Source organism: Aquila chrysaetos, chromosome 24 (genome assembly GCF_900496995.4).
Source record: "Aquila chrysaetos chrysaetos chromosome 24, bAquChr1.4, whole genome shotgun sequence".
Classification (NCBI taxonomy): domain Eukaryota; kingdom Metazoa; phylum Chordata; class Aves; order Accipitriformes; family Accipitridae; genus Aquila; species Aquila chrysaetos.
In genome coordinates this window covers 8,635,546-8,659,610 of record NC_044027.1, presented here as the reverse complement: position 1 = coordinate 8,659,610, position 24,065 = coordinate 8,635,546, and the positions used below count along the sequence as shown (strand labels likewise).

General features: G+C 54.6%; 2 protein-coding genes across 2 annotated transcripts; both read left to right on the top strand.

Moving 5' to 3' along the window:
- Nucleotides 1-6: 6 nt before the first annotated feature.
- On the top strand, nucleotides 7-907 carry TMEM203 (transmembrane protein 203). The gene has a single exon (XM_030000354.2). It carries the CDS (start codon nucleotides 161-163, stop codon nucleotides 569-571), a length of 411 nt encoding a protein of 136 aa, XP_029856214.1. The 5' UTR covers nucleotides 7-160; the 3' UTR covers nucleotides 572-907.
- A 13,871-nt stretch (nucleotides 908-14,778) lies between these two features.
- LOC115335138 (ectonucleoside triphosphate diphosphohydrolase 8-like) lies at nucleotides 14,779-23,712 on the top strand. The gene is made up of 9 exons (XM_030000417.2): nucleotides 14,779-14,931; nucleotides 15,895-16,012; nucleotides 16,543-16,693; nucleotides 17,776-17,935; nucleotides 18,768-19,001; nucleotides 20,053-20,325; nucleotides 20,819-20,929; nucleotides 21,600-21,737; nucleotides 21,997-23,712. Exons 1-9 carry the CDS (start codon nucleotides 14,809-14,811, stop codon nucleotides 22,177-22,179), a joined length of 1,491 nt encoding a protein of 496 aa, XP_029856277.1. The 5' UTR covers nucleotides 14,779-14,808; the 3' UTR covers nucleotides 22,180-23,712.
- The last annotated feature ends 353 nt before the right edge of the window (nucleotides 23,713-24,065 follow it).

Here is a 24,065-nt window from a genome sequence, read left to right as displayed (position 1 = left end):
CTCCCTCAACGTCATCAGCCTGCGCCGCCGAGGGGCCCTGCCGGCGGGACGGGGCTGAGGCGCCGGGGCCGGGGGTACCGTGTCCATCCCCCCCCCCGCCTCTCCGTGTCCCACCCCGCCGCCCTCCGGCAGCGCCCATGTCCCCACGGTGGTGGGGACGATGCTGTTCTCCCTGCGGGAGCTGGTGCAGTGGTTGGGCTTCGCCACCTTCGAGATCTTCCTGCACGGCCTGGCCCTGCTGGCTTTCTCGGTGCTCCTCGTCCTGAAGGTGGACGGCGAGGCCTCGGCCCTCTCTTGGTGGGTCGTTTTCGTCCCCTTCTTCGCCGCCGACGGCCTCAGCACCTACTTCACCACCATCGTTTCGGTGCGGCTCTTCCAGGACGGTGAGAAGCGCCTGGCCGTGCTGCGGCTCTTCTGGATCCTCACCATCCTCAGCCTCAAGTTCGTCTTTGAGATGTTGCTGTGCCAGAAGCTGGTGGAGCACACCCGGGAGCTCTGGTACGGGCTCATCATGTCGCCTGTCTTCATCCTCCTCCAGCTGCTCATGATCCGAGCCTGCCGGGTGAACTGACGGCGAGGGAGCGGGCTCCGGATCGCTGCCCTCGCCCTGGCTGGGATGTGCCTGGCTCACCGGGGAGCCCTGGACTCCTAGCAACTGTTATCGAGCTTTTCCCCACCTTTATTTCTGTAGAGAGTGGTAGGTGGCAGGTTACACAGGTCCGGTTCTACGAGAGGAAGGGTCTGTAAGCACGCTGCTATGTTGTATAGCATCTTATTTCTTCAAAAGATCCTTTTGTGCCACTTCCTTATTTCAGTTCACTCAGCTCTTAGTGTTAAAGTATCGTGCCCTGCAAGCACTGTTTGATATGCCAGTTATTTTATTTTAAAATAAAAATGCATGGAAGGATTAGTTTTATTTACAATGTTCTTTTTCCCTAGAAAACATTTGTGCTTAACACTGCTGCCTGGAGAACGGGAATTACCTAGCTGTTGACTGGTTGCTGTAGATACCCTCATACACCCCAGACTGCTGCCAGCCAGAAGCACCACAGCTGCTGCCTCGCCTGCCCTGCTCTATCTGAGGCCACGCTTGTAAGGATGTGCTGGCTTCTGCAGCAAAGCTAATTTATTTCCGTCTGTCCTGTCACTTCCCAGAGCATTTCATGCCTTCAGTGCACCAGCAGCGTTTTACAGAGCCGTGCTCTGAGCCAGAGAGAACTGATGTGTGTATTTTTGAACAGAAATGTGGGGTTTTTTCTTTGTATTTCAGATCCATTCCCTAAATATCGAGATAGGGCTGTTGGGAGGGCGAGGCACGGGGACAGGAGTATGCACGGCTGATGCTGGTTGTGGGGGCGGGGGGATCTCACTGAACCCCAGCTTTGGTGTGAAACGCTGTCCTCAGACCCCTGGAAAGTGTGAATAATTCAGTATTCCTTGGGGAAGTGCAGATCAGCGTGTTAAATGCCAATGTCACAGGGAACTCCCAGCGCCAAAGACACCTTGGCGTCACTTATGTTCGGCTCCCTCCACGAGGGTGTTGAGAACAGTGGACCTGCCCCTCACCTATCTGTGAGATGTCGAGTGTTGCTTTGCAGCCCAGCCCCAGAGGACTGGTCTCCTGACACTGAATTTTACAGACCTTTGTACTCTGTTGATGATGATGACTCTGACAAAACAGCTCCTGGTAGCTGGGGCTTCCTCTCCAACCTCAGCTGCTCCCTGGCCTATCCCTGTCTTTGCCCCATCTACCTGGCTTCTCCTGGTACCACCCTCTCTCCGGTGCTGCTCTCTGCTTTCATGCAGATAGGATCTTGAGATGGAGAACTGCTTCATAGCTGGCTCTCCAGTTCAGAGTCGCTTAGCCTGAGGAGCACCAGGAACATGTTCATGGGTCTCATCTCCCCTGTGTCATCTCCTTCTGATGACAATGAAACAAGTGGTTGCTCCTTTTCTCTGTAGAAAGCGGATGGGAACTGCAAAGAAGTTTCCCCTACGTGACGATGGTTGTCCCTTCATGCTGCTGCCAGCTTGTCCTGGCTGTCATGGAACAGTGGTGGAAGAACCAGTGGCCTGGTCTGGCAGGATCCATAAGCTGACACAGATTTAGCCTAGACTGGGCCATACTGGGGCTTAGCCCCTGATGTGTAGTGTGACTTGCTCCCTGCCAGCCTCTGTTCAGGTGGCACCTGGCTCCAGCCCTGTCTGTGTCCCCAGTGACTCTAGATGGCTCGTCCTGGGCTGGCACCAGGGATCGGTGCTGGAAGTACAGGGTGGATGGGAGCACCCATTTTGCTCGGTCCTTGCACACCCTTAGGTGGCGCTGGGCCCAAGCACTGGCACCTGCCTCACAGGAGCTCCTCCGCTCCTGCTTCACCTTGTGGTGTGGTTTTCCAGGGCTCTGTGTCACCAAGGTGCAGCCCTAATGTCCCCAGATGCTCCTCTGGTCTGTCCACTTGAAGCCAGCCGTTTGCTCGCACGTTCCAATCTGCGGCAAACCAAGGACACGTCACCTGGGAGGAGGGTGGCTGACTGCTCCTTCTCCACTGAGTTCATCCCTGCTCTCGGTGTCTCTGTGCCACAGTTGTGCCCGCAACGCACCTGGTTGCTCCAAGTGCATACGCCACGGATGTTGCATCACCTGCAGCCACAGATACTGGTGTGGGTCTGGGGATGGTGAGGGCTGGAGTAGGGGGCAATGGGGGTGAGAACAGGGGAGCAAGGCTGGGGCAGTGTCGGGGGACAGCCAGTGTCTGCTGACGGGCATGAAGAACCGCAGCCACGGTGAGGGGGGGCACAGTCGGTGAAGGCAGAGAGGAGCAGGAAGAGCAGCAAAGCCTCTGAGTCAGGAGGGGGACACTAACTAAGTTGCCCTGGGGACTGACCAGTGCCTTTAGACTCTCCTGCAGCTCCCTAACCACCTGGCTAATTAAACCAAAGAAGGGGCAAACAAACAAAAAGATCAAACAAATGAACGCATCCTTCAGCCTCACTGCAACGCTTTGCAGAGGAACAGGGCAGTTTCCTTCTGCTGAGCCCCGCCGGGGCTTGCCCGGGACCGTCAGCCCCAACCTAGCAAACAGCCGTGTCACCAGGGCGTGGTGCTCAAGACAGGGGGACAATGCCACATCCACTCGTGTGCCGCCCAGCTTGCCTGCAAGCAGCTTTTCCAGCATTTTGCAGGTGCCTTGGGGAAGAGCCAGCAAACAGTGTTTCCCAGCTCTGCTCCTCCGAGGTAAGGCAAGCTCCCAGATGCGTTTGAGGACACAGGGGTGGCACGTTGCCAAACTGTGGCACTCGGGGTGCTGCCCTGATGAGGGTGCAGGGGCTGCCTGGGTTGTGGGGGCTGCCTGCATGGCCGGGGGCAGTGGGGATTGCCTGGCAGCCAGGACCAGCCGTATCCCTTCCCAGGACTCGCTTCTCATGCAAAGGACTCACCTGCTGTGCCCAGGGCCACCAAGTCCTTTCTGGGCCATTTGCCCTCACACCGCAGCAGCGTGCAGTTCCAGCACACCAGCCTGTGGCTGGGATGATGTGGCCACGCAAAACTCCTTCTAGGAGCATCCCCCTCAGTAAAATCCTGCTGAACCATCCGCCAGCTGACAAGGCTTGAGGGGACAGACCCTGACACCCATCCCCTGCTCGGTGCGAGCCATGGGGTCCCTGGCGCTCCCTGGCATGGGGACAGAGGGTCCTTAAGTCTTGGGCCAACAGGATTTTACATGCTGGAATATGCTCTGGCAAAGACAGAAGTCTCATTTCTGGGTTTATTTTTGTTGATGCGGTGGATTGCTGCCAGCTGGGCTTTTCCCAAACCCAACCGCAGCTCCTTGGCTGAAAGCATGCGTTAGGGCAGTGCCCTGGCTTACTCCCAGCCTGAAGGTTTGGCCCTGTGGACACACTGGGGGAGTGGCACGGCCTCCCTACCCTGGTGCTGCGGACCCCGGTGGGTGCCCCAGCCCTGTACCCCTCTGAAGCCCCAGGGCCAGTGGGGAAGGAGCCTCTGCACAGCCCAGTCTGGATGCTGAACCAGCATCACCCTGACAGAGGGACACTACCAGCCCTGGCTGTCGCCCTGCTCCATGTGTCCCAGCTCCTGCTGGGACAGGAGCAGCTCTTGGAGAGACATCTGAAATTGGGGATGGCTACGCTGGAGGGAGATGAAGCTGGTGCCATCATGTCTATATGGCATCTCCAGAGCAGAGCCCAGCCTGGGACAGCTCAGCTGGGCTTCATGCACGAGAAGGACAAGGGTCCGGCATGACCTGAGCTGCCACAGGGGCATGAAGGCTCCTAAAGGAGACAGCTGGGAATGGATGGTCCCAGGGACCTCCATCTCCACCTGCATCTTGACATGGGCAGCACCTGGGGACCGTGTGACCACCTCAGCACGGCGGTGGCTTTAGCATCCCAATGCGGTGGATGGCTCCCAGTCAGGAGCTGGGAGCTGCTTTGCTGGAAGGACCCTGGGGTCATGGTTCAAGCAGCGTCCTGCCTTGCCCAGGGCTCCTGGGAAGAGAAGCCACCATATGAGGGCAAGGCCTGAGAAGAGCAGACACCCATCCACGGGAGTGGCTGAGAGGAGGATGGTGTGGGAGAGCAAAGGATATGGCTGGGGGGTGCTGTTTGGCCAGCACAGACAAGCTGGTGCTGGGAGATGCGGAGCTACTGGACCGGGTGGCACAGTTGGTGCCATGGCTTGGCAGCTGAGCCCTGAGATCTGGAGGTGGGCTGTGTCTCTGGAGTGGTCCTGTCATGTGGAGATAGCTGGAACTGCCCCAAAAGTAAAGCCAAGTCTTGCAAGCCCTAACTGGGAGCAGCTGCTGACCACCCACAAGTCAGTGTGGAAGGGTCAGGGGAGCAGGGAACGATGACAGGCAGTTATCAGGCTGTTCCTGCCTCAAGTTCTCATACTGGGCTAAAAACCTGCTAAACTGGGCAAGATGCCTCAAAATACCTCTTGAGGCAGATGCCAGCCACAGTCCCGTGCCAGCTGTGGGGGCTGGCTTTTGCTGTTATCATGTTTGGCAGCTGTCACTCATTTCAGATGAGGCTTTGTGAGGTGCAGCTTGAAGTCCAGGTCCCTTCTTGCCATGTGCTCAGGTTGTGTGCCAGAGACTTGAGCCACCCAACACCTCTGCAGCTACTGGGGAGAAATAGCCTAATTTTAGTTGGGCTTTAAGGCTGAGCGCTACCATCTTAACTATCTGCACATCATCTGCTGTAAGCCTGTCCCTGTGAGGGGGCTGGATGCGAAGAAAGGCAGATTTGCCCTCAGTTGTCCCAAAACTCTGCGCAGAGCCTGGATTTGTACTTTGGGGACCCTCTGTCTCACAAAGGTAGTCACCCAGTGGTGCTGGAGGCACAAGGCATGACATGCTGCCATCTCCCAGGACTCCTGGCTGGAGAGAGGAAAATGTTAGTGCTGAGCAGGGACTGAAAATGTTGCATATTTCTCCTGGCCGGGCTCCAGCGATGGTGCCAAGCCCATACAGCAGGTCTGCAGTGTGTGCTGGGCACCTGGGACTCCTGGCAGCTCACACCTGGGGCTTTCTCAGCAATTTGACCCCCAAAGGTTCAGGTCTGTGGGTGGGACAAAGCCTTTGCTAAAGCATCTCCATCACCTGCTCTCCATGGCTGAAACTCTTCAGGCTTTTGTGATGCTCTTTGCACAGGGTTCATAATGCTGGCAGCAAGCCTGACTGATTTATTTTTTAACCTTTCATTTTCATACATGCCAGCAAAAAACAGCTTCAGCAAAAACAACTATGCTCAAAAAGAAACCCTTAACTGGAGAGCTCCCCTCTTCCAGCTGCCTCTGGCCACTCTCACCGTCCCTTCTCCCACACTGCCCATCCCAGATGTTGTCTGTAGATCAGACACATCCAGTCCATGGATGCTTGCCACCAAACAGAGCAGAAGGTAGCTTCAGCCCTTGGTGCTCAGGGGTTGGTTGATACCTCCCTTCCCATCTCCAAAGCACCTACCTCCCCTTCACCAGCCCGTGCCTTCAGCTGCATCTTTGCTGCTCAAGGACACAGGGACTGTGGCCAAGACGTGCATGGAAGGAAACCAGGGATGGTGGAGTGTCTTTCAGAGGACTGTAGAGTCAAGAGCAAGGCACCAAGATTGGAAAGGATCATTTTGGTTTATCATTTGTGGAAGACATAGACACAACACATAGGTGTCAGGATTGGGAATTACATGACATCCTGGATAGTGGCTGAATTTAGTGACCCCAGAATTGGTCTCACGTTAGCTGTATTGGCTTTTACAGCCTTCCTTGGGGTGGAGCTGAGATGCAGTGACCATCGGGAAGCTGCTGTCTGCAGGCAGGTCTCCAGCCATGCCAGGGGCCAGGGCTGCCCATGCCTTGGTTTTTCTTGTGTCTTTGATAACTTTCACACACTGAAAGCATTCACAGTCAAAACACTAACTCCACAGCCAGCTCTCACCCAGGCATGTCTTTTAGGAAATGGCCTGATTCATGCAAGTGAAAGTTAGATTTTTATCGCTAAATTGGCTGAAACACGTTTCAAATCACCACTGCCCAAGAGCCTCCTCTGTGCTGACTCTAACAATTGGATCACTCCAAAGACTTACAAAGTACTTTGTGGTGCAAGACCCCTAAAGCCCTCTGCAGCTGGGATCGCTGCTCCTTGCGGCTGCCCCCCCCCCCCGGTGTATCAGCCGTGCTGGAGGCTGCTGGGGGAAGTCCTGGCTTCAGCCTGGGTGGTGGGTGAGACAATGCAGGGCTGAGCTGGAAGCTGGCTGTTGCAGGCTGCTCTAGTGTGGCTCAGCAGCATCCTGGCCCCCCTGAATGGGGCTTTACAAGCAGCATATTTGTGCCTTGAAGGAAGAAGTTTCCATAGTTCCTCCTCTGCACCCAGAGCCATCCAGACCACCACCCTGACCACCTCGACCACGTCCATTGCTGGTGTGGTCCTCGTGCCGCCTGGTGCTCTCAGTCCCTTGCTACTTTTCTTGCTTTTTTATTTAGCACTCCCAAACAGCAATGGGAACCCTAACCGCACCTGGCCTATCAAAGCTGGTGAGTCCCTGTGTCCAGGGAGAGCCTGGCTGGCAGTTTGGGGTGGCAAAAACAACATTTGCAGCAGAGCAGGTCCTCTGGTGACTTCCTCCACCAGCAGTACACAGGCTTCATGTGATGAGTGACAACACCAAATCATGGTCTGGGATGTGGTAACAGTGTGGTCTGGTTATCTCACACACAAACTAATTTACTTCACCAAGATAATTGGCTTGGCTGCCTGTGCCAGGTCAGTCCTGCTGGGAAAATGAAAGCAGCGTGTCAGCCCTGCCAAGAACAGCTGCTTAGCCCTGCCTGCCTGTAAGGAGAGGAGCTGTGGGTCACACCTGCCTGGGGCTGCCTCCACATGTGCTCCCCTCAGAGCTGTGGACCTGCCTGTAGTCCAGCTTTCCAGCTCTTCCTGAATTCTCTTAATTTAGCTTTGCTTTGGGTTTTGGTTGTTTTTTTTTAATAAGCTTTTGTGTCAGAGATGTGTCTTACCTGTGTATAGGCAATGGCAAACTGCTTCTAACTCAGTTAGCTCAGCTTCTAACTGCAGGTAACATTGGGACAAGCAGTCAATAAGTTATTGGAGAGCACCTAGAAAATGGAGAGATAAGTAGTGTTTCATCTAGATTTGTCAAGAAACCATGCTACCCCAATCTGACACCCTTCTGTTATGGTTGACAGCCACTCTGGAGATGAGAGAGGGCAAGCACAATTTATGCCTAGGAAGGGTCACATCTGGAGTGGCTGGGCCAGCTGCTGGGTCGGTGGGATCCAGAGGTAGCTTAAGGGTGTCCCTGGCTAATGGCCAATGTGTGAAAAAGCAAATATCACCCTATGAGCACACGGGTGCCCTGAGCTGCTGCAGTCCCCAGTTTCAGGGTTGGTGTTCCCAGGACTTAATCTATAACTTTTGTGGAATAATTTACAGAGTTGGCAAGGCTCCAGTTTAATGTGCAGGTCCATTTTGAGTCACCACTCTTGGAAAGATGTGATGAGTACTGTGGAGCAAGTGCTGAAAGCCCAGAGGGCAGCAGCCAGGGTGGTGGGGGCACAAGGAGGAGGAAAGGCTGGAGGAAGGGAGTCTGTAGCAAAGGTGACCTCCCTGGTGCAGCTTCTCAGAAGCTTTGCTGAGACTTTGAGAAGAGAGAGGTGTCACAGAGTGGCACAGCCCAGTGACATGAGATGACCTAGCAGGGAGCAAGGTGATACGGGGTGTCCGGCTGTCCACAGCTCACCCACCACCATGGCAGGGGAGCTGTCTCCATCATGGCCCCAGCTGCCCTTGTCCAGTTTGGCAGCTCAAGGGAGACCTCCCATAGCCAAAGGGTTTCCGGGTCTCCTGCAAATATCCTCCAGCATTTGCTGAGGGACACCTCCATCACCTCACCGTTTCACCTTCTGCCTTGTTTCCTTATAGCCCTGTTGATTGCATTGGAGGCAATCAAGTACCTCCAGAGCCGCTCGCCTCAGTCTCCCTCCCATGCTGTCCCCAAGTGCTCACTGTGACACTAGTGAAAGGAAAATCCTGCCCTAAGGGTGCTTCATCCTCGTTTCCCTGTGCTCCCTGATCTCAGGAAGAAAAAGCCTTCAGTATACCCAGGGCCAGAGTAGAGCCCATGCCTGGGGCTCTTGTGAGCCGGATCCGAGACACCCCGACCTCATGTTCTGCCTTGGTGCTCTCACCCCCGGGCAACACAGCTGGTGAGCGATCAACTAACAGCCTCAACCTCCTGGAGCATCCCTCCACCATGTCCCTCCATCCCAGCACACATGGAGCCCATCACCACAGTGCTGGGCAGCACATCCCCCTCTCAGCAGGGAGCTGGTGCCCGTGTCCCAGGCACCCTGCCCTGTGGGACTTAGCTGGCTCCACTGTCAATATTGAAATACTGATTTCTTTTACTGATATCATTAATCTCATGGATCTCATGAGGATGCAGGTGTTGTGCTAAGCCCCATCCATGCACCTTGGGGAGATGGACCCCCCCAGGACCAGCACCCACTATGTTGTAGCTGGGCACAGGAAAGGGGAACGGGACTGGGGTGTCTGTGGCCGGCACAGGGGATGGCTCCAGGCACATGTCCCTGACCCAGAGCACCCACAGCTGAGGGATGGCACCAAGACAGATGCAGTCAGGGCAATTGGGGCATGTTTGATAATGATGCACACTGGGAAAGACAGGGGGGAGGAGGAAAGGTCTGGTGTGCTATTTACCAGCTGGGAACAACAGGCATGGACATCCCAAAAGCAGCTTTAAATGGCCCCAACTCTACCAGTCTTGCTGGAATCAGACTGGAAGGGAGGGCTGGAGCTGGTCCCTGCTGGGACAGGTCCCAGCAAGACCTGGGGTCCGTCTGGAAGGGGAACAGGAGGCAGGAGCGAGCAGTGCAGCTCACCCAGAGACATGGGACCTGCACAGAGCCACTGCCTGCACCTCCCATGGCCAGAGCTGGGGTGACCTCGTGGTGCAGAAATTGAATGGCGGGGAAACGAAAGACTCTCTTTTGACCCTGAGTCAGGGTGGTTTCCTTTCAGAAGGCACAGGGAAGATATTAGCAATGGACGTGATCTCATTTCACAAACACCAGTCATCTCAGTGACTGGCAGTAATGGCTGGGCTCAAACCCTGCAGAGTCTCCACACCAGCCGGGCAACTTCCTTCTGGGTCTCAAAGAGTCATTTCAAGGGGCCACAGAGAAATATGTGTCAAAAGCAGATCAAATACAGGTGTGCGTTTACTCTAGCCATACTTCTCCATAGCAGATTTGTCTACCTGCAGTCAGAAGAAGGAGACATTTAGGTCACTTTTTCAGTTATGAGCAAGTAGCACATTTAGCTCTCACCAGAGCACATCCCTAAAGGCAAAGAAGGCTGGGGCTTATCAGCACCGAGGACCTGAGGGGACCCACATGAGAGCGGGTGCTCCTGTGGGCCAGGCACCCCATGGCCCTTCCAGGTCCTGCGATGCTCCACGCTCGGGCACCACATCACCCTGAGACCCAGCCCACATTTTAACCGACAGACACCCCTTTGGGTGGGATTATCTGAAGAAAATTGAGGGCCAGACTGTATGTGGCATGGAGACAGGGTGTTGTCACCTTGCTAGAGCCCAGCTGGGCAGCATTGCCTGGGAGAAGTGCAGGGTGCTGCACATGGGGCAGGCACGGGCGAGAAGGGAAACAGCCTTCTCCCCCCTGGAATGTCAAGGTGGAAAGAGAAGGGGCCTCTGTGGGAGCCCACAAAGGGAGCAGGCGTGGGTGCAATAGGGGCTGTGTGCGATGCCATGTGCTAGGAATACAATGCAGGTTTGGGAAGACATTCTCCAGCAAGCCTTTTGCCTTGTTCCGTTGGGGCTCATGGGCTCTGCCTCCCCCCCAGCTTGCCGTGCTTCCAGCACTATCTTTCTGTTGCCCTAAAGCTTTTGCAGGGAGGATTTTGTCAACAAAGTTATTAAGCTATTACCTGTGACTTGGCTCAGGAATATCTAGCATAAACTGAAGAAGTACTAACTTTTATCAGATTTTTTAGCTGAACTATTTATAGATTATATTACCTCTCCCAGCAAAGCCTCTGTCCTGGCTCCCACCCCTGTATCCACCTTCATCCACCAGCCCAGCCCGTGGGAGTCTGTAGGATGGCATGCGGGCCCCAGGAAAGAGGGTGGTGGGAGAACGGAGATTCCTGGTCCCCTTCAGCCAGGTCAGCTCAGAGCCCTGCAGCTCCCACTGGGTTTCAGGGAGAAGGAGAGCTACAGCAGATGGAGGAGCTCCCTTGAAACCAGAGTTTCCTCAAGCCATCTGCCCAGACCCAGTGGTGCCACATGCCCTCTGCCTGGGCACAGCCCCATCCTGCAGCTCTGCCCGGAGCCCTGCCAGGCCTTCTGCACCCAGACAGGCTGTTTTCTCAAGGAAAGTGCTGGGGAAACTGGTTCTCCTGCTTTTGCATATCCAACATTTCCTCCCAAGAGGAATGTGGATGCTCAGGACCCCAGGAGGTGGACGAGGGGCTCCGGTGGATGGGGGATGTCTCCTGGCCACACTCATGGCTGCAAGGTGTACGGCTGCTGGGCAGGGAACAGACACATCTGCCCACGTTAAAAGGAACCGGTGCACCACAAACACTGCTTTCATGGTGAGCAAAGCACTGCTGGGTGCGGTTGCCCATACTGTGCTCAGTGGTGTCCGCAGGGCACTCTCACCAGCTTGGCCCCAGTCTGCAACCCTCTGGGGCCGTGCCCATCTCAGGAGCCGGGCTGAGTCTGGTCCTGCCATCCTTGCTAGGACAAGGTCCATGGAAGATGTGGCTGAGGGCTCCTGTAGCTCCACAGCACCAGGGCTTCTCTGAGGCCCCCTTGGAGTGAATACAGCTCCTCGAGGGACCTGATCCCTGAGGTGGGGCCACAGACCATGGGTGGGACATGGGGCCATGTGTCCCTGTGATGGCACACGTCTCCACCTGCCTGAGTGCGTTGTCCCACTCACCATGTTCATGAGGGGTCCATTGCTCTCAGAAGCTGCAGTGGTGGACCTGGAAGCATTGCAAAGCTTGCATTTGGCCTGTGGCCCCAGCTGCACCCAAGTTCCCTACTGGGACAAGCTCCAGGCTGGATGCAGACCTGGGGCACTCCCATCTGTCCCTTCTTTTGGCAGCCCAGGAGACCATGCCATGCACCATGGCCAGTTGCTGTTGTGTCAGCTTAGTCCCAGCAAGGTCTGTCCTTCGCTGCTCTTGTGTTCATGTGGACCAGGGCCATTCCCAGCTGGGCTTGCCCCAGGCTGGTGGCAGCAGGTTTGCCAAAAGGCTGAGCCTGGCAAAGAGACACAAATTCCTGGAACGGAGTCAGAAATGGCAGCTCAGACAGTCCCACTGCCTGGGATGAGTGGATGGAGTCACTGCAAGCCGAGGGAATTCACAGCTCCCTCTGAGCTGGGAAATCATTACCTGTCCTTCTGGCGGGAGAGGCAATTAAGATATTATCATGTAACCTCTAGAACTATTTCTTTACTGCAGAAGGATCAACTGAAGAGTTGCTTAGCCCAGGTTTTGAGGCAGGAGCCGGAGGGTTTGGTTGGCTCTGTGTGCACACAGCCACCACACAGTGCTGCATGTCCAGGAGGGACCGGGGCCGGTCAGTGCCTCTCTGTCCTTGCTGGGGACAAGTCCCTCTTGCTCAGGACAGCCCTGGCCCAGCCACTCTGCAGTCAACAGGGGACTTCCAGACCTGGGAAGGTAGCGGACACTCATTCACACCCTTCCAGTGAAGCCATGTGAGTCCAAAGGTTATGTGTTTTGCAGAGGTGGGAATGCAGGAGTGGTGGCACCCTCTGGGCTCCAGGCAACCACCCCACCAGCACACAAACCACTTCAGAGGAGATTGCCATGGGAAGAGGGACTGGTCTGGAGGTCTGAGCTCTGGCCAGCCGGCAGCAGGGTACGGCACAGGCACCCAGCTCAGTGCAAGCTGCAGATAGATGTGACCTTAGACAGAGAGCACCCGGGGACTGCTGCACCCTTGATTTCGCAGGTGGTACTTTCAGCACACACAGTGGGAGCTCTGAAACCACCATGTCTCTGGCTGCAGGGAAAAGTGCTCTGGGAAGGTCACATGCAATGAGGGCTCCCCAGCACGCATTTCCCTTCTGGCATCACTGTGTTTGACTTAGCTGAGATAAGGCAGCTGGAAACTGAATCCTTCCATCAAGATCACCCTTGTGATAGCCCTGGCAACCTCTTATCAGGGAGCTGAATCATCAGGAAGCAGCTTCTCTGTATCCCCCAGAGAGAGCACATACCCAGCTCCACCAGCTCTCCCCATCCCAGGGCAGGGGTGCTGGTGTTATCAATTAATATGTATAATATGATTGAAATAACCAGGGAACTGCTAAAGTCCTGTGTACAACCCCCATCAGTTAATATTTAAAACAGGGAAACAATAACTAGACATGATTTAGGGTTTAGGAACTAACTACTTGACAATGAGGCTTTATGTTTATGTCAGAAAAGGTAATGGATTGTGGTCTGGTCAATAAACCCTGAAGAACTGCTTGGAACTGCCAAGATTAAGGAAGAAGTAGGTAAAAGGTAATTCCTTCAGGGGGAGATGGCGACCACCGACTCATTGACCACCTTCTCAAATGATACCACCTACTCAAAAGAAGACAATGAAGAAAGAAGACAGTCTGCGCACTAATTTACATGAGAGGTGAAGAAGAAAGAACTAATCATTAAGGGAAATAATAATGAATATGTATTACTTAAGTATATAAATGTGGAAATTTTTGAGACAAAGGTATGCTGTCTTGAGACAGGCACCCATTCATGCGCATCAGTGAAATGAATTTAAAAATACATCAACTCTGTGTGTTATTGGCTTGCACACTGGGTAAACGAACCCCGTTTCTGGGACAACACCAGGGCTCTCTGGCTGGGGTATGATACCCTGCCTGCGCTGCTGAGCCTTGAATGCATGCCCAGAGTGATGGGAGGCTGCTGGCAGAGCTGGGGGCTGTGAGGACCTGAGTCCTTCCCACTCCCCTGGCTCTCCTTGGGGTCCCCATGTCTGCAGGGACCCCCAGCCCAGGAGCAGCTCAAAACTGGGTCACACTTGGGGAAGGGGTGACCACAGTCCCAGCTGGGCCATGATGATGTCTTGGCCCTCTTGGCTTCTCCGGTCTCCCCTGGCAAAGCTCAGTGAGTGTTGCTCAGACCCCCCTGACAGGGCCATCCTCCACCTCTTGTGTGATTTTCCTTCTCATTATAATAAAACTTATTAACGAGGCACCTGCTACTCTGTGTGTGATTTCAGGGCATTGGATACTGGAAGTATCACCCTCACCTCTTACAGACCTTGTAGAGACTCCTCATGGAAATATTAAGACTGGTGAGAGCAAAGTGTGTGTATAAAAGCACAAAGAAGCAGGGGGACAAGGGTTAAAAGGAGAGGTGTGTGCTAATTGCTGCAGGGCTCCTATGTGTGATTTCATTCAAATGAGGGGAAGGAACTAATTCACTGAAGATAAGGTGTTGGGAAGATGCCAAACTGAGCCATAAACGCACCTGTAAGACAAACAAGAGAACTGATATTCAAGAGTTTCGCCTAAGGCTGATGAGGTCTGAGATAAAATAATGGGGAAAAGATTTTCCAGCAGTGTCCGCTTTGAGAGGATATAAAAGGCAAGTCCAAGCTGGGTTTGCTGCCAGCAGCAGAGGAGCCCAGAGCTGCAGCAAGGACTCGCAAGCCAAATCCAAGTGATCCCATCCCGGCACACACGTCTGGGTGCTGCTGGGCGTACAGGTCTGGGAGTGCCAGCAGGTGAGCTGACCTTGCTTACATCTTGTAAAATAAAATCACATTCCCCTTCTACAATATCTCATTTTGAGTTTTTTTGCAATTTCCCATGCTCTTCTCTGGTACAGTGTTTCTTTTGCTCCTTCTGGACCTGATCCTTCCAGGTAGTGGTGAGCTGAGCAGGCATGGGTGCAGGACCTGGACGACTGTTGCAATCCCATCATGGCTATGCCAGGCTTCTGGGCAATCAACCCCTCTTTCCTCCAGCCCCGCCCCCTATTGTATCCTAATACTACTTTTTCCAGGGAAGGGTCTGATTATCCACCAGGGTTTCTGACTTACACAGCTTGATAGCACATCAGACTGGGGACAGCTTTCGGAGCTGATCTCCTTGCAGCTCTCACTGACCAGTGTTGGTCCCAGCTGGCTGTGTCTGACCACCTTTCTCCTGTGTTTGGGTTTGCAGGAGCCTTCACCACAATGTTTGCTCACAAGAAACACTTCACCAATGCTATCGTTGGGGCACTGGTCGCACTCTCCATCATTGCCCTTGTTCTCAGCCTGGTGAATATTGAAGATGTCACCCTGCCACCCACGGTCAAGGTGAGCCCAAAAGAAGGTCCCCGAGCACCACTGCAGAGACCAGTCACCTTGGGCAGGTGCTCAGAGACAACAGCTTATCTTCGGGGTTAGGAGGTGAGGGTGGGTCGGTAAGAATTGCCTTGTAGTAGCTGGGTGGGTGTTTTCTTTCCATCTCAAGATGCAGACAGAAGAAATAGAGCCTGGCCACTGTGAAGTCAGGAGAGGAAGCCTCCTCTCAAACTAGCCACCATGGTATGCACTTGACATGTTTGGAGGAGATTACCTTGGGGCAGATGGGTGGGACAAAGCCCTGCCCAGCTTCCTCTGCCCTCCCGGAGCACCGCACTGCAGTGCAATGCACCTCCACATGGCCTTTGTTCCTGCCAGCTCCCACCAGCCTGTCCTAACTCACTCACATCACAGCACAAGCATCGTGGCTCCTCCCCGTCCCTCCCCTGCAGCTTGGCATCCCACCCTGGCTTCTGGAAGAGGGTTGGCATGGTTTTAGGGTGACGTGGAGGGCTTTATGGGGGAGAGGCACGCGGCTGGGTGCTGCTGGACTGGGGCTGGTGTGGCCCTGCCAGTCTCTGCCCAGGCTGGGTGCAGCCATGTGGGTAGCAGAGGGCACTGGCAATAGGAGAGTTCCTGACCCCAAGGTGGGGCCAGTGTAGACACAAAAGGTATGTAACCAAGAAAGAAAATAAAAAAGCATGAGGAAACAACCAAGAAAATGTTTGTGTGAGCTGGCATTGCTGCACAGACCTCAGGAGAGGGAACAAAAAATTCCTTTAGTTGCCATGAGAAATGCCCATGCTGAGGCCACGCACTGGCACCGCTCTGCTCTGCCACAGTGCAGATAGCTGTGCCTTAGAGAGATATTTTTTGGGGCATCCTCTGGCTCCACCACCCTGGCTGGGCCATGGTGGGGCCAGGGCCAGGCTGCTGCTCCTCCCGCCAGTGTGATATCTTGGTTTTTCCTTCCAGTATGGGATGGTGTTTGATGCAGGCTCGTCTCACACCTCTCTGTTTGTCTACGAGTGGGATTCAGACAAGGAGAACGACACCGGTGTGGTCAGCCAGACCTTGTCCTGTGAGGTCCAGGGTCAGTATCCCCCTGCCATGAGCTTGGTGCTGCCTTGTGTGTTCATGTGGTGGGTGGGATGACCTGGCCCTTCCTCTTGTTGGCCTGTCCACGCTGGGCAGCTCTGTCCATCAGGCTGGCATGGTGGGGAGCCCTGGCTGCAGGCAGGGTTGGCTCTGACTCCCCGCTGGCTTCGCTCATGGCTGGAGAGCCCTCAGCACCATGTAGTGCCCACACGCTTGGTGGGACTGAAGCACCTTGGTGTTGCTCTGGATTCATTCCTCCACTTTCAACTGCCGCCAGCTGCCCAGGCTGCTGTCCTGGCCAGGGAAGGTCTCACCCATAGAGCTGGGGACACTGCTGAAAGCATGGGAGATGTGGGGATGGCTATAGGAGAGGAACATAAGTGTGGGTCAGGCAGGTGTCAGGTGACCAGGGGACCCTGGAAAAGCACCCTTTGTTGCTAGGAGGTGACAGACCTCACTGCCCTGTGCCCCCTTGCTCCCACATCCCTGTCCCCAGCCATTCCTGTCAGCCTGTCTCTCTTCCAGGGCAAGGCATATCAAGCTATGCCAACGATCCCCCAAAAGCCGGTGATTCCCTAAGGGAGTGCCTGGATAAAGCCCTGAAGGTTGTTCCTGCTGCAAAACAGAGGGATGTTCCAGCTTATCTTGGAGCAACAGCAGGCATGAGGCTACTGAGGTATCGCTGTGGGGCGCAGGGGTGACGTAGCAGTGACAGAGCTGCAAGCAGCCACTGCCAGGACACAGTGTCCTGCACGGGGCCAGGCTGCCAGGAGCTCCCAGCTCTCATGCTGCCATGAGCAAGCGACTGCGGAGTGGGGAGAAGGCAGCCTGGTGGGGACACACAGGTGGCTGAGCTGTCCTGAGCGATTGGCCCTGGGGCAGAGAGGCTTCTCAGAGGTGTCTGTTGGCATCCTGGGACCCCACATCCCAAGATGGTGCTGCATGCCCAGTTCCAAGCAAGAAATGCTTCTCAGAGCTCTTTGTTTGCTCTTCATTATTCCTTAAACACAAGGGAGTTGAGATGCCACCAGGAGATGTGCCATCTGCCCAGATGGATGGGTGCTGGTGGGGGAGTGGGGCAGAGGTAGGAGGCAACAGGGTGTTGCAGGACCTGCCCTTAACTTTCACCAGCCAGTATTAGCTCTCTTCAAATGTCAACCTTCATTTCATGGTTCTTGGTTTTATGGTTGCAGATATCTAACATTATTTCTGTGCCCTGGCAATCAGACCCCTTCCCTGGGAAGGAGCTGGGTCATAGCCTGAAGGTTACTTACTTCAGAGAGCGAGCACATGCCAGCAGCCCCAAGACATCTTCCCCATTCAGAGGTCTGAAACCAGGCTGGCACCTTCCTGAAAGACCCACTCAAGCTCAGCAACCAGTCCTGGCTTTGGTGCAGTCACTGGGTGATGTTCAAACCTGGGTTTTGCAGCACAATCACCTCTGGCCTCCAGAACTATGAAGATACTTAGGTAGTGAAGGGTGGCCTGGCAAACCTTTATGTGACTGGGATCAAGCTGCACTGGAGGGAAGAGATTACTATTGCTCCTGGATTTGTAATGCCAAGTCTAGACAGCTGGGATTTACACTGTACGAGCAGCTTTGACAAGTTATGTAGCAGGAAATATCATCTCACTCAAACTGCTTGTTGCAAAAAAATGGAGTATGTGGAACTGGGAAAAAAACAGACTGTTTCCATGTGTTTCCTCTGTAGTATTGATGTAGCTGGGTATGTGTCCTGACCTTTGAGTCCTTCTTAGGGAACAGAACAGCTCAGTGGCAGATCAAGTCCTGGCTGAAGTTGCTAAAACCATGCGAGAGTACCCTGTGGCTTTCAAAGGGGCTCAAATCCTTACAGGAGAGGAGGAGGGGGCTTATGGCTGGATCACCATCAACTACCTGCTGGACTCCTTCACTAAGGTGGGAGAAAGGCGAAGCACTCACTCCTTCTTTGCTAATACAGTTTTTCTGATTTTTCTTAAGCTTGCTTAGTGCAGGAAAGATCAGGGTTAATGGCTTTCGGGAATGATCTAGGGGAAGCACTGTAGGCTTACCTACAGCAAAAGAGAAGGGAGAAATCAGGAATGGGGGTGTCTCTGTTAAGAGCTAAGGGCACATGTCCGCACTATGTAGACAGAGGGTCTCCTGGGGACAGCAAGGTCAGCCATGCGGCCCAGTGGGGACCGTTTGCTCCTGCTGGGCTTTGTCTCGCTGCCCTGGGAAGGTCCATCTCCGTGTGCTGCTGGGAGACTCCAATTTTGGTTCAATGTGCCAATCTGAAGGAAGCTTGAACCAAACCTCTTTCCTGTTGCCCTCTATCCCCACGCTGCCACAGCTGAGAGCTGTGCTGGCACCGTCGGGCTCCTGTGCAGGTGCTGTTGGAGGATTTCTGTCATTCCCCTTGCACCAGTGCCCCTGCAGCTTGCTCTTCAGGAAGGGCAGCCCCTTCAAGCCAGGTCCCCACCAGCACTTTGGTCTGGGGACTGGTGACTCAGAGCCACATAAGCCCACAGCATGTTGGCACATCTTGACCATCAGACAGTTCAATCTCTGTTTTTTCTTGGCTCTGAAAAATGGCCAGGCTGGTTGGGCAGGGAAGGCAGTGGGGCCTCGTGTAAGGAAATAATTGAGTTGAATACCTGTTGAATTTAGTAACAAAATCCTACTGACTTCAATGGGATGAGAATTTTGCTCAGGGCAAGTAAGCCCAGACATGTACTACTCCTCTTCCTCTCCTGTCTCGCCTTGGCAGTACTCCCCCAAAGCACACACATGGGTTCGTCCAGAGGCGGCCAACATTTTGGGGGCGCTGGATCTTGGAGGAGCATCCACTCAAATCAGCTTTATGCCCAGAGATTCAGTGATAAACTGGAATGACGCCTCCAAGTTCATGCTGTATGGGTATAACTACAACATCTACACACACAGCTACCTCTGCTATGGGCAGAACGAGATGCTGAAGCGACTGGCAAAGGAATTGATTGTGGTGAGAGGGGAACTGGGGTTTAATTGGACTCTGGTCTCATGATACCAACCACAGACTTGTTAATGCATAAAATAAGAACAGGCAAAGATCTTCCAGAGAGGCATCACCAGGGACTAAGAGCAGGTACAGACTCCTTGGAGCATGGGTAGGCAGATGTGGAGAGGAGCATGGGAAGCATCAGAAGGGGCAGCTCCGGAGAGATCTTCTGGCTGTACACAGCTGCCCCGCACAGGGTGTAGAAAAGGCAGGACCAGGCTCATCTCAGAGGTGCAAAGTGACACGACAAGAGGCAACGGGCACAATGTGGAACATGCAAGTTTCCAACCAGATGCAGGGGGAAAGTTTTTCGCAATAAGAATGGTCAAATATCAGAATATGACCCAGAAATGCTGTGGAGTCATCATCCTTGGAGATATTCAGAACTTGATGGGGCAAGGCTCTGAGCAACCTGATCTGGTTGGTCATGCTTTAAGGAGGGTGTTGGCACAGGGACCCTATAGCTCCCCGCCAAACCTCAACTACTCTGTGACTGCATGGACCTAAGAAAAGTGAACCAGAGATCCTTCTCGGGCCATTTTTTGGAAAGTCAGAGGGAAGAGGGTCTTCATGGAGCTGCACCTTGCCAGGAGAAGCAGCCTTGGTGAGCCGGAAGGGTTTGCTCATGCTGCAGAGCCAGGAATGTCCCAGGTGGTGTCCCTGCCTGGGTCTGTACCTAAAGGCAGAGCTAGAGCTGGGGTGGAGAGGGCTTTGCACGCCCCAAATCATGATCCTGCTGGCCAGGGGAGAGGCATGCTGGGTCCCTGAAATTGGTCTGCCTCCATGGGAGAAGGAATGAGACAAAGGAGAGCACAAATTAGTGTTGAGCTCAGCTGGGACTGCAGATGGCCAACAAGACCAGGATTAAACAGCAGGAAGGTCTTTCTCTGCTGAGGAGGTGGGAGATGCCTGTGCTCGTGGCTTTGGGGGGAGCACTGGGTAAATCCTGCCTCCTGGCATGCCCACCAAGAGGGTTTGGAGGAGGATTTGCAGCCTGTGATTTTGCTATTCCCAGGAGTCGTTCTCCAGCACGCGAATTGATCACCCTTGCTACCCAAAAGACTACAATGAAACCATCTCGCTGTCTTCCTTCCGCACCAGCCCCTGCACGAACCAGAGCGACCCACGCCTGATCCATGGTGACAGGAATGTGACCCTGGAGGGCAGGGGCAATGCCAGTGGGTGCCTGGCTGCCGTCCAGAAGCTGTTCAACTTCTCAGCGTGCGGCCAGAGCCAGGACTGCACCTTTGATGGTGTCTCCCAGCCCCCTGTCAGCGGGCAATTCATTGTAAGGCAAATCCCATCCTCCCACCTCCACGGCAGACCATGGCCCTGGGTGCTGTGGTGTCCCTGCATGCCCCATGGCACTGCCACCTCCCTGCAGCAGAATGGGGGCAAGGAGCTCCCAAATTACCACTGCCCCAGGGCACACCAGGGATTGCTGCTATCTGGTTTCCTAGCCAGCTCTCCAAATGGGACCATGTTAATAAAACAGGTGCTTAGTCAAAACCCAAGTTTTCAGTAAAAGAAGACAGCTTAGCCAGCAGCCTTCAGGCAAGGCTCTGCCTGCACTCCATGTGCTGCTGTAGCCAGCAGGCACTTACATCCCCAGCCCATCATCTCTGCTGGGACATGGACAACGATGCCCTGGGACTATACAAGGCACTATACAAACCTGGTGAAAGACAAACCCCACCTCCTGCTTCAAGGGACACAGGGGCAGCTGCCTGGGGGGCTTTCCCCAGTGTAGCTCAATGGCATGTCTGGCTTTTGCCTTTCAGGCCTTCTCTGCCTTTTACTATAACTTCGAGTTTCTCAACCTGACTGAGGGACAGTCGCTGGCCACTGTCAGGAAGACCATCAAGCATTTCTGCACAAGAAGCTGGGAAGACGTACGTGCCCCACAATGGGAGGCTATAGGGAAGGATCACAAGCGAAGGGGTCCTGGGGTGGGGGAAGAGGAGTGGGGACCCCCCCAGGGCAAGGCTCCCTGGTTGCTGAGCTGTGGCCTACACAGCAGAGCCACCCCTGAGCTCTGTGTGGGAGCCAGGACTGTCCTGCACCCACCCTCAGGGGCCCTCCTTGCTCATGCAACATTGGGAAAGGGGCAGCTGGGGCAGGTGAAGGCAGCAAAATCTCTCCCCCAGCACAGGAGCTGGGGATGGAGGTGGGGCTGGAGCCCTGGGGGATGGTGAGAGGGGAGCCAGCTGCTGGCACCACTCTGGGGAGGAGTCAAACGGGGATGGATAAGGGCAAGAGATGTGGTAGGACCACCATGGGGCGAAAAGAGGGGCCTCTTGTATGATGAGGCTGAGATGGGAGAATCTGGGGAAGGAGGAACTCCAGTACATCTCTGTTTCTATGTGGAGAGTAAATCCTCCTCAAAGGAGTTGCCCTGTGTGGACAGGTCCAAAATACCTGCCTGGTCCAGGAGTCTTTTCCTGGATGCTGGTGGCTGTGGAGCCACTGCCTTTCTTGTGGCAGTCATCAGGGCATTTTCCCTGCACAGAAATTGCCTGCAAATAACTTCCCTTCCTCCCCAAACATGTCCCCCGCCTCCAGCTGTCTTCTAGCTACCCTGAAGAGAATCCCGAGCGACTGCCTAAATACTGCGCCAACGCCAACTACATCCTCACACTCCTCCTCGACGCCTACAAGTTCAACGAGACCAGCTGGAACAACATCTTCTTCCAGATGAAGGTAGGCTGCAAACCCAGCCTGTGGGCAGGAGTAGAGGCAGCGCTGGGGAAAAGAGCTAGATTCCCACATCGGGGAGCCATGAGAGCTATGGTCCGGAAAGCCCTGCCTACCCCACGTCCCAGCATGGCACTGGGTGTGGGGCCAGCTAGTGCACCCGGTTTCTGCTATTGCACCCAGGCCGTGCAGGAGTAGGTGGCCCTGTGTCATTAGTGTGACTTTTCTGCAGGACTAACTCATCGTCCCCTCTCTCCTCGGGCAGGCAGGGAGAGCTGACATTGGCTGGACGCTGGGCTACATGCTGAACCTCACCAACATGATCCCGGCGGAGGCTCCAGTGCGGATGAAGGGGCATGTTCCTTCCCTGTGGGCTGCGGCCGTCACTTTCATCGTCCTCACCCTTGCCTTGGGACTTGCTGCCCTGCTCCTGCTCTTGTGGGTGTAGGAGCCTGGCTGCATTTCAGAGCCCGTCAGGAGCATGTCAGGGCTGGAGGGCTGTCTGCACTGTGGTGCCCTGCACTTCTGCCTGCAGGACTGGCAGCCTGAGGCTGGTTCAATGATGCTGAGCACATTAACCTCTACAGCACTGAAGAACCGAGGGCTGGCCTCCCACGGGACTGCCCCCAACATGCAGCTAGGCACCATGTAAATTTTCCAGAGGAGCTCTGCTCCTGTGGAGACCTGCTGGGATCAGCCTACGCCCCACAGAAACCCCAGCCATGCATATCTGCCTCCTTACACTGCTATGTCTGTTGCAGATATGGTCTCTTTCCCACCGGCTGGCTCGTGGGGCTGTGGAGAGCCAGCCTGGCCGTGGAGGAGCTCCCCAGTGCCAGACTGTTAGTGCATGGCTGTAGGCACTTGGTGACAGGGTGCTTTGTGCAATGCTGGGTCTGACCACAGTCACCAACGGCCACTGCTGGGTCTGCCACTGTGAGGGCATGCAAGGCTCCGCACTACCCCAGCTGGCTCTCCTGAGGGTGTATCGTTTGGGCTTATGTGATGGTCTTGCAGACAGAAAGCAAATTGAGCATCCAAAAGCAGAAGCATGGTCCATGACTCCCCAGAGGGTCCATCTCATCTCGTCTTCCTTTTCTTCTGGGATAAAGGGATTGATGTTCCTGAGTGTCTTCCTGCAGACCAGACTGTCCCACCAGCAGAAGGCCTGGACACCGTGGGTGTCAGGCTGAGACTCCAGCAGGCTGTGAGTCCTGCCCTGACCCTACGCACGTGGCTGAGCTGGGTCTTGCCCATGACTGCACCTTTGCCTTGCCTTTGGTTCTGCCCATTTGTTATCTGCCCTGTGGATGATTCATCTTGTTATTTGGCACCTGGCAGCAAGAAGCTGACCTTTGGTGTCTCTGCAGAAAGGCAGGCATCTCACAGCTCTTGTCATCCAAATAAACATTGTAAAAGGCAGTGAATGGGGAAATACCTGTTACTTTGCTCCTGAACAGTTACGATTTTACTGTTTCTGTCTCCCAGGTAAGGGCTGGTGATGACAGGGACTCAGGGGAGAGTCGACATTGCTCAGTGCTACGGATGGCCCTGGAGACATTGCAATGTCTGCCAGGCCTGGGAGAGGAGCCAGCAGGGCACGAGGACAGGCCTTTTCCTTCTGAGAGCTGGGCTGTCCTCACCTCACCCATCCACTGGCCACCAGTGGGACTCCCCCAAAATGTAAGGGGGGGCCTGGGAGCTGCCCCTGAGATGTCCCAGCAGCGTTCCCAAATCACCCTGTGTGCTGGAAAGGGAGGGTGAGATGTCTGCCAGGCACAGACACAGGGTGCAGCTGGACCGGAGAGGAACCTCGCACGGGAGAGCAGGGGACTGCTGCCATCCCCCACTTCAATGGGCTTCCCAGTCCTGGGCAGACTCCAAGTCCCATCTACCAGGCCAGCTTCCCCCCACAGCCCCATTGTCACTGCCCCTCTGGCTGGTGCAGAATAGAATAGAATAGAATAGAATAGAATAGAATAGAATAGAATATTTTCAGTTGGAAGGGACCTACAATGATCGTCAAGTCTAACTGCCTGACCACTTCAGCACTGATCAAAAGTTAGAGCATGTTATTAAGGGCATTGTCCAAATGCCTCTTCAATGCTTACAGGTTTGGGGCATCGACCACCTCTCTAGGAAGCTTGTTCCAGTGTCTGACCACCCTCTTGGTGGCTGTGGGCAATGCAGGCTCTTGTCCTAGGATGGGGCAGGACACATCCACCCCACATGGGGCAGCTGCTGCAGGCTGTAACCAGCCCTGTGATGAGCCTGTTGCTGTCAGACACCCCTTCTCTCTTCCCCAACCCACTGGACCCACCATCTCCAGCCACC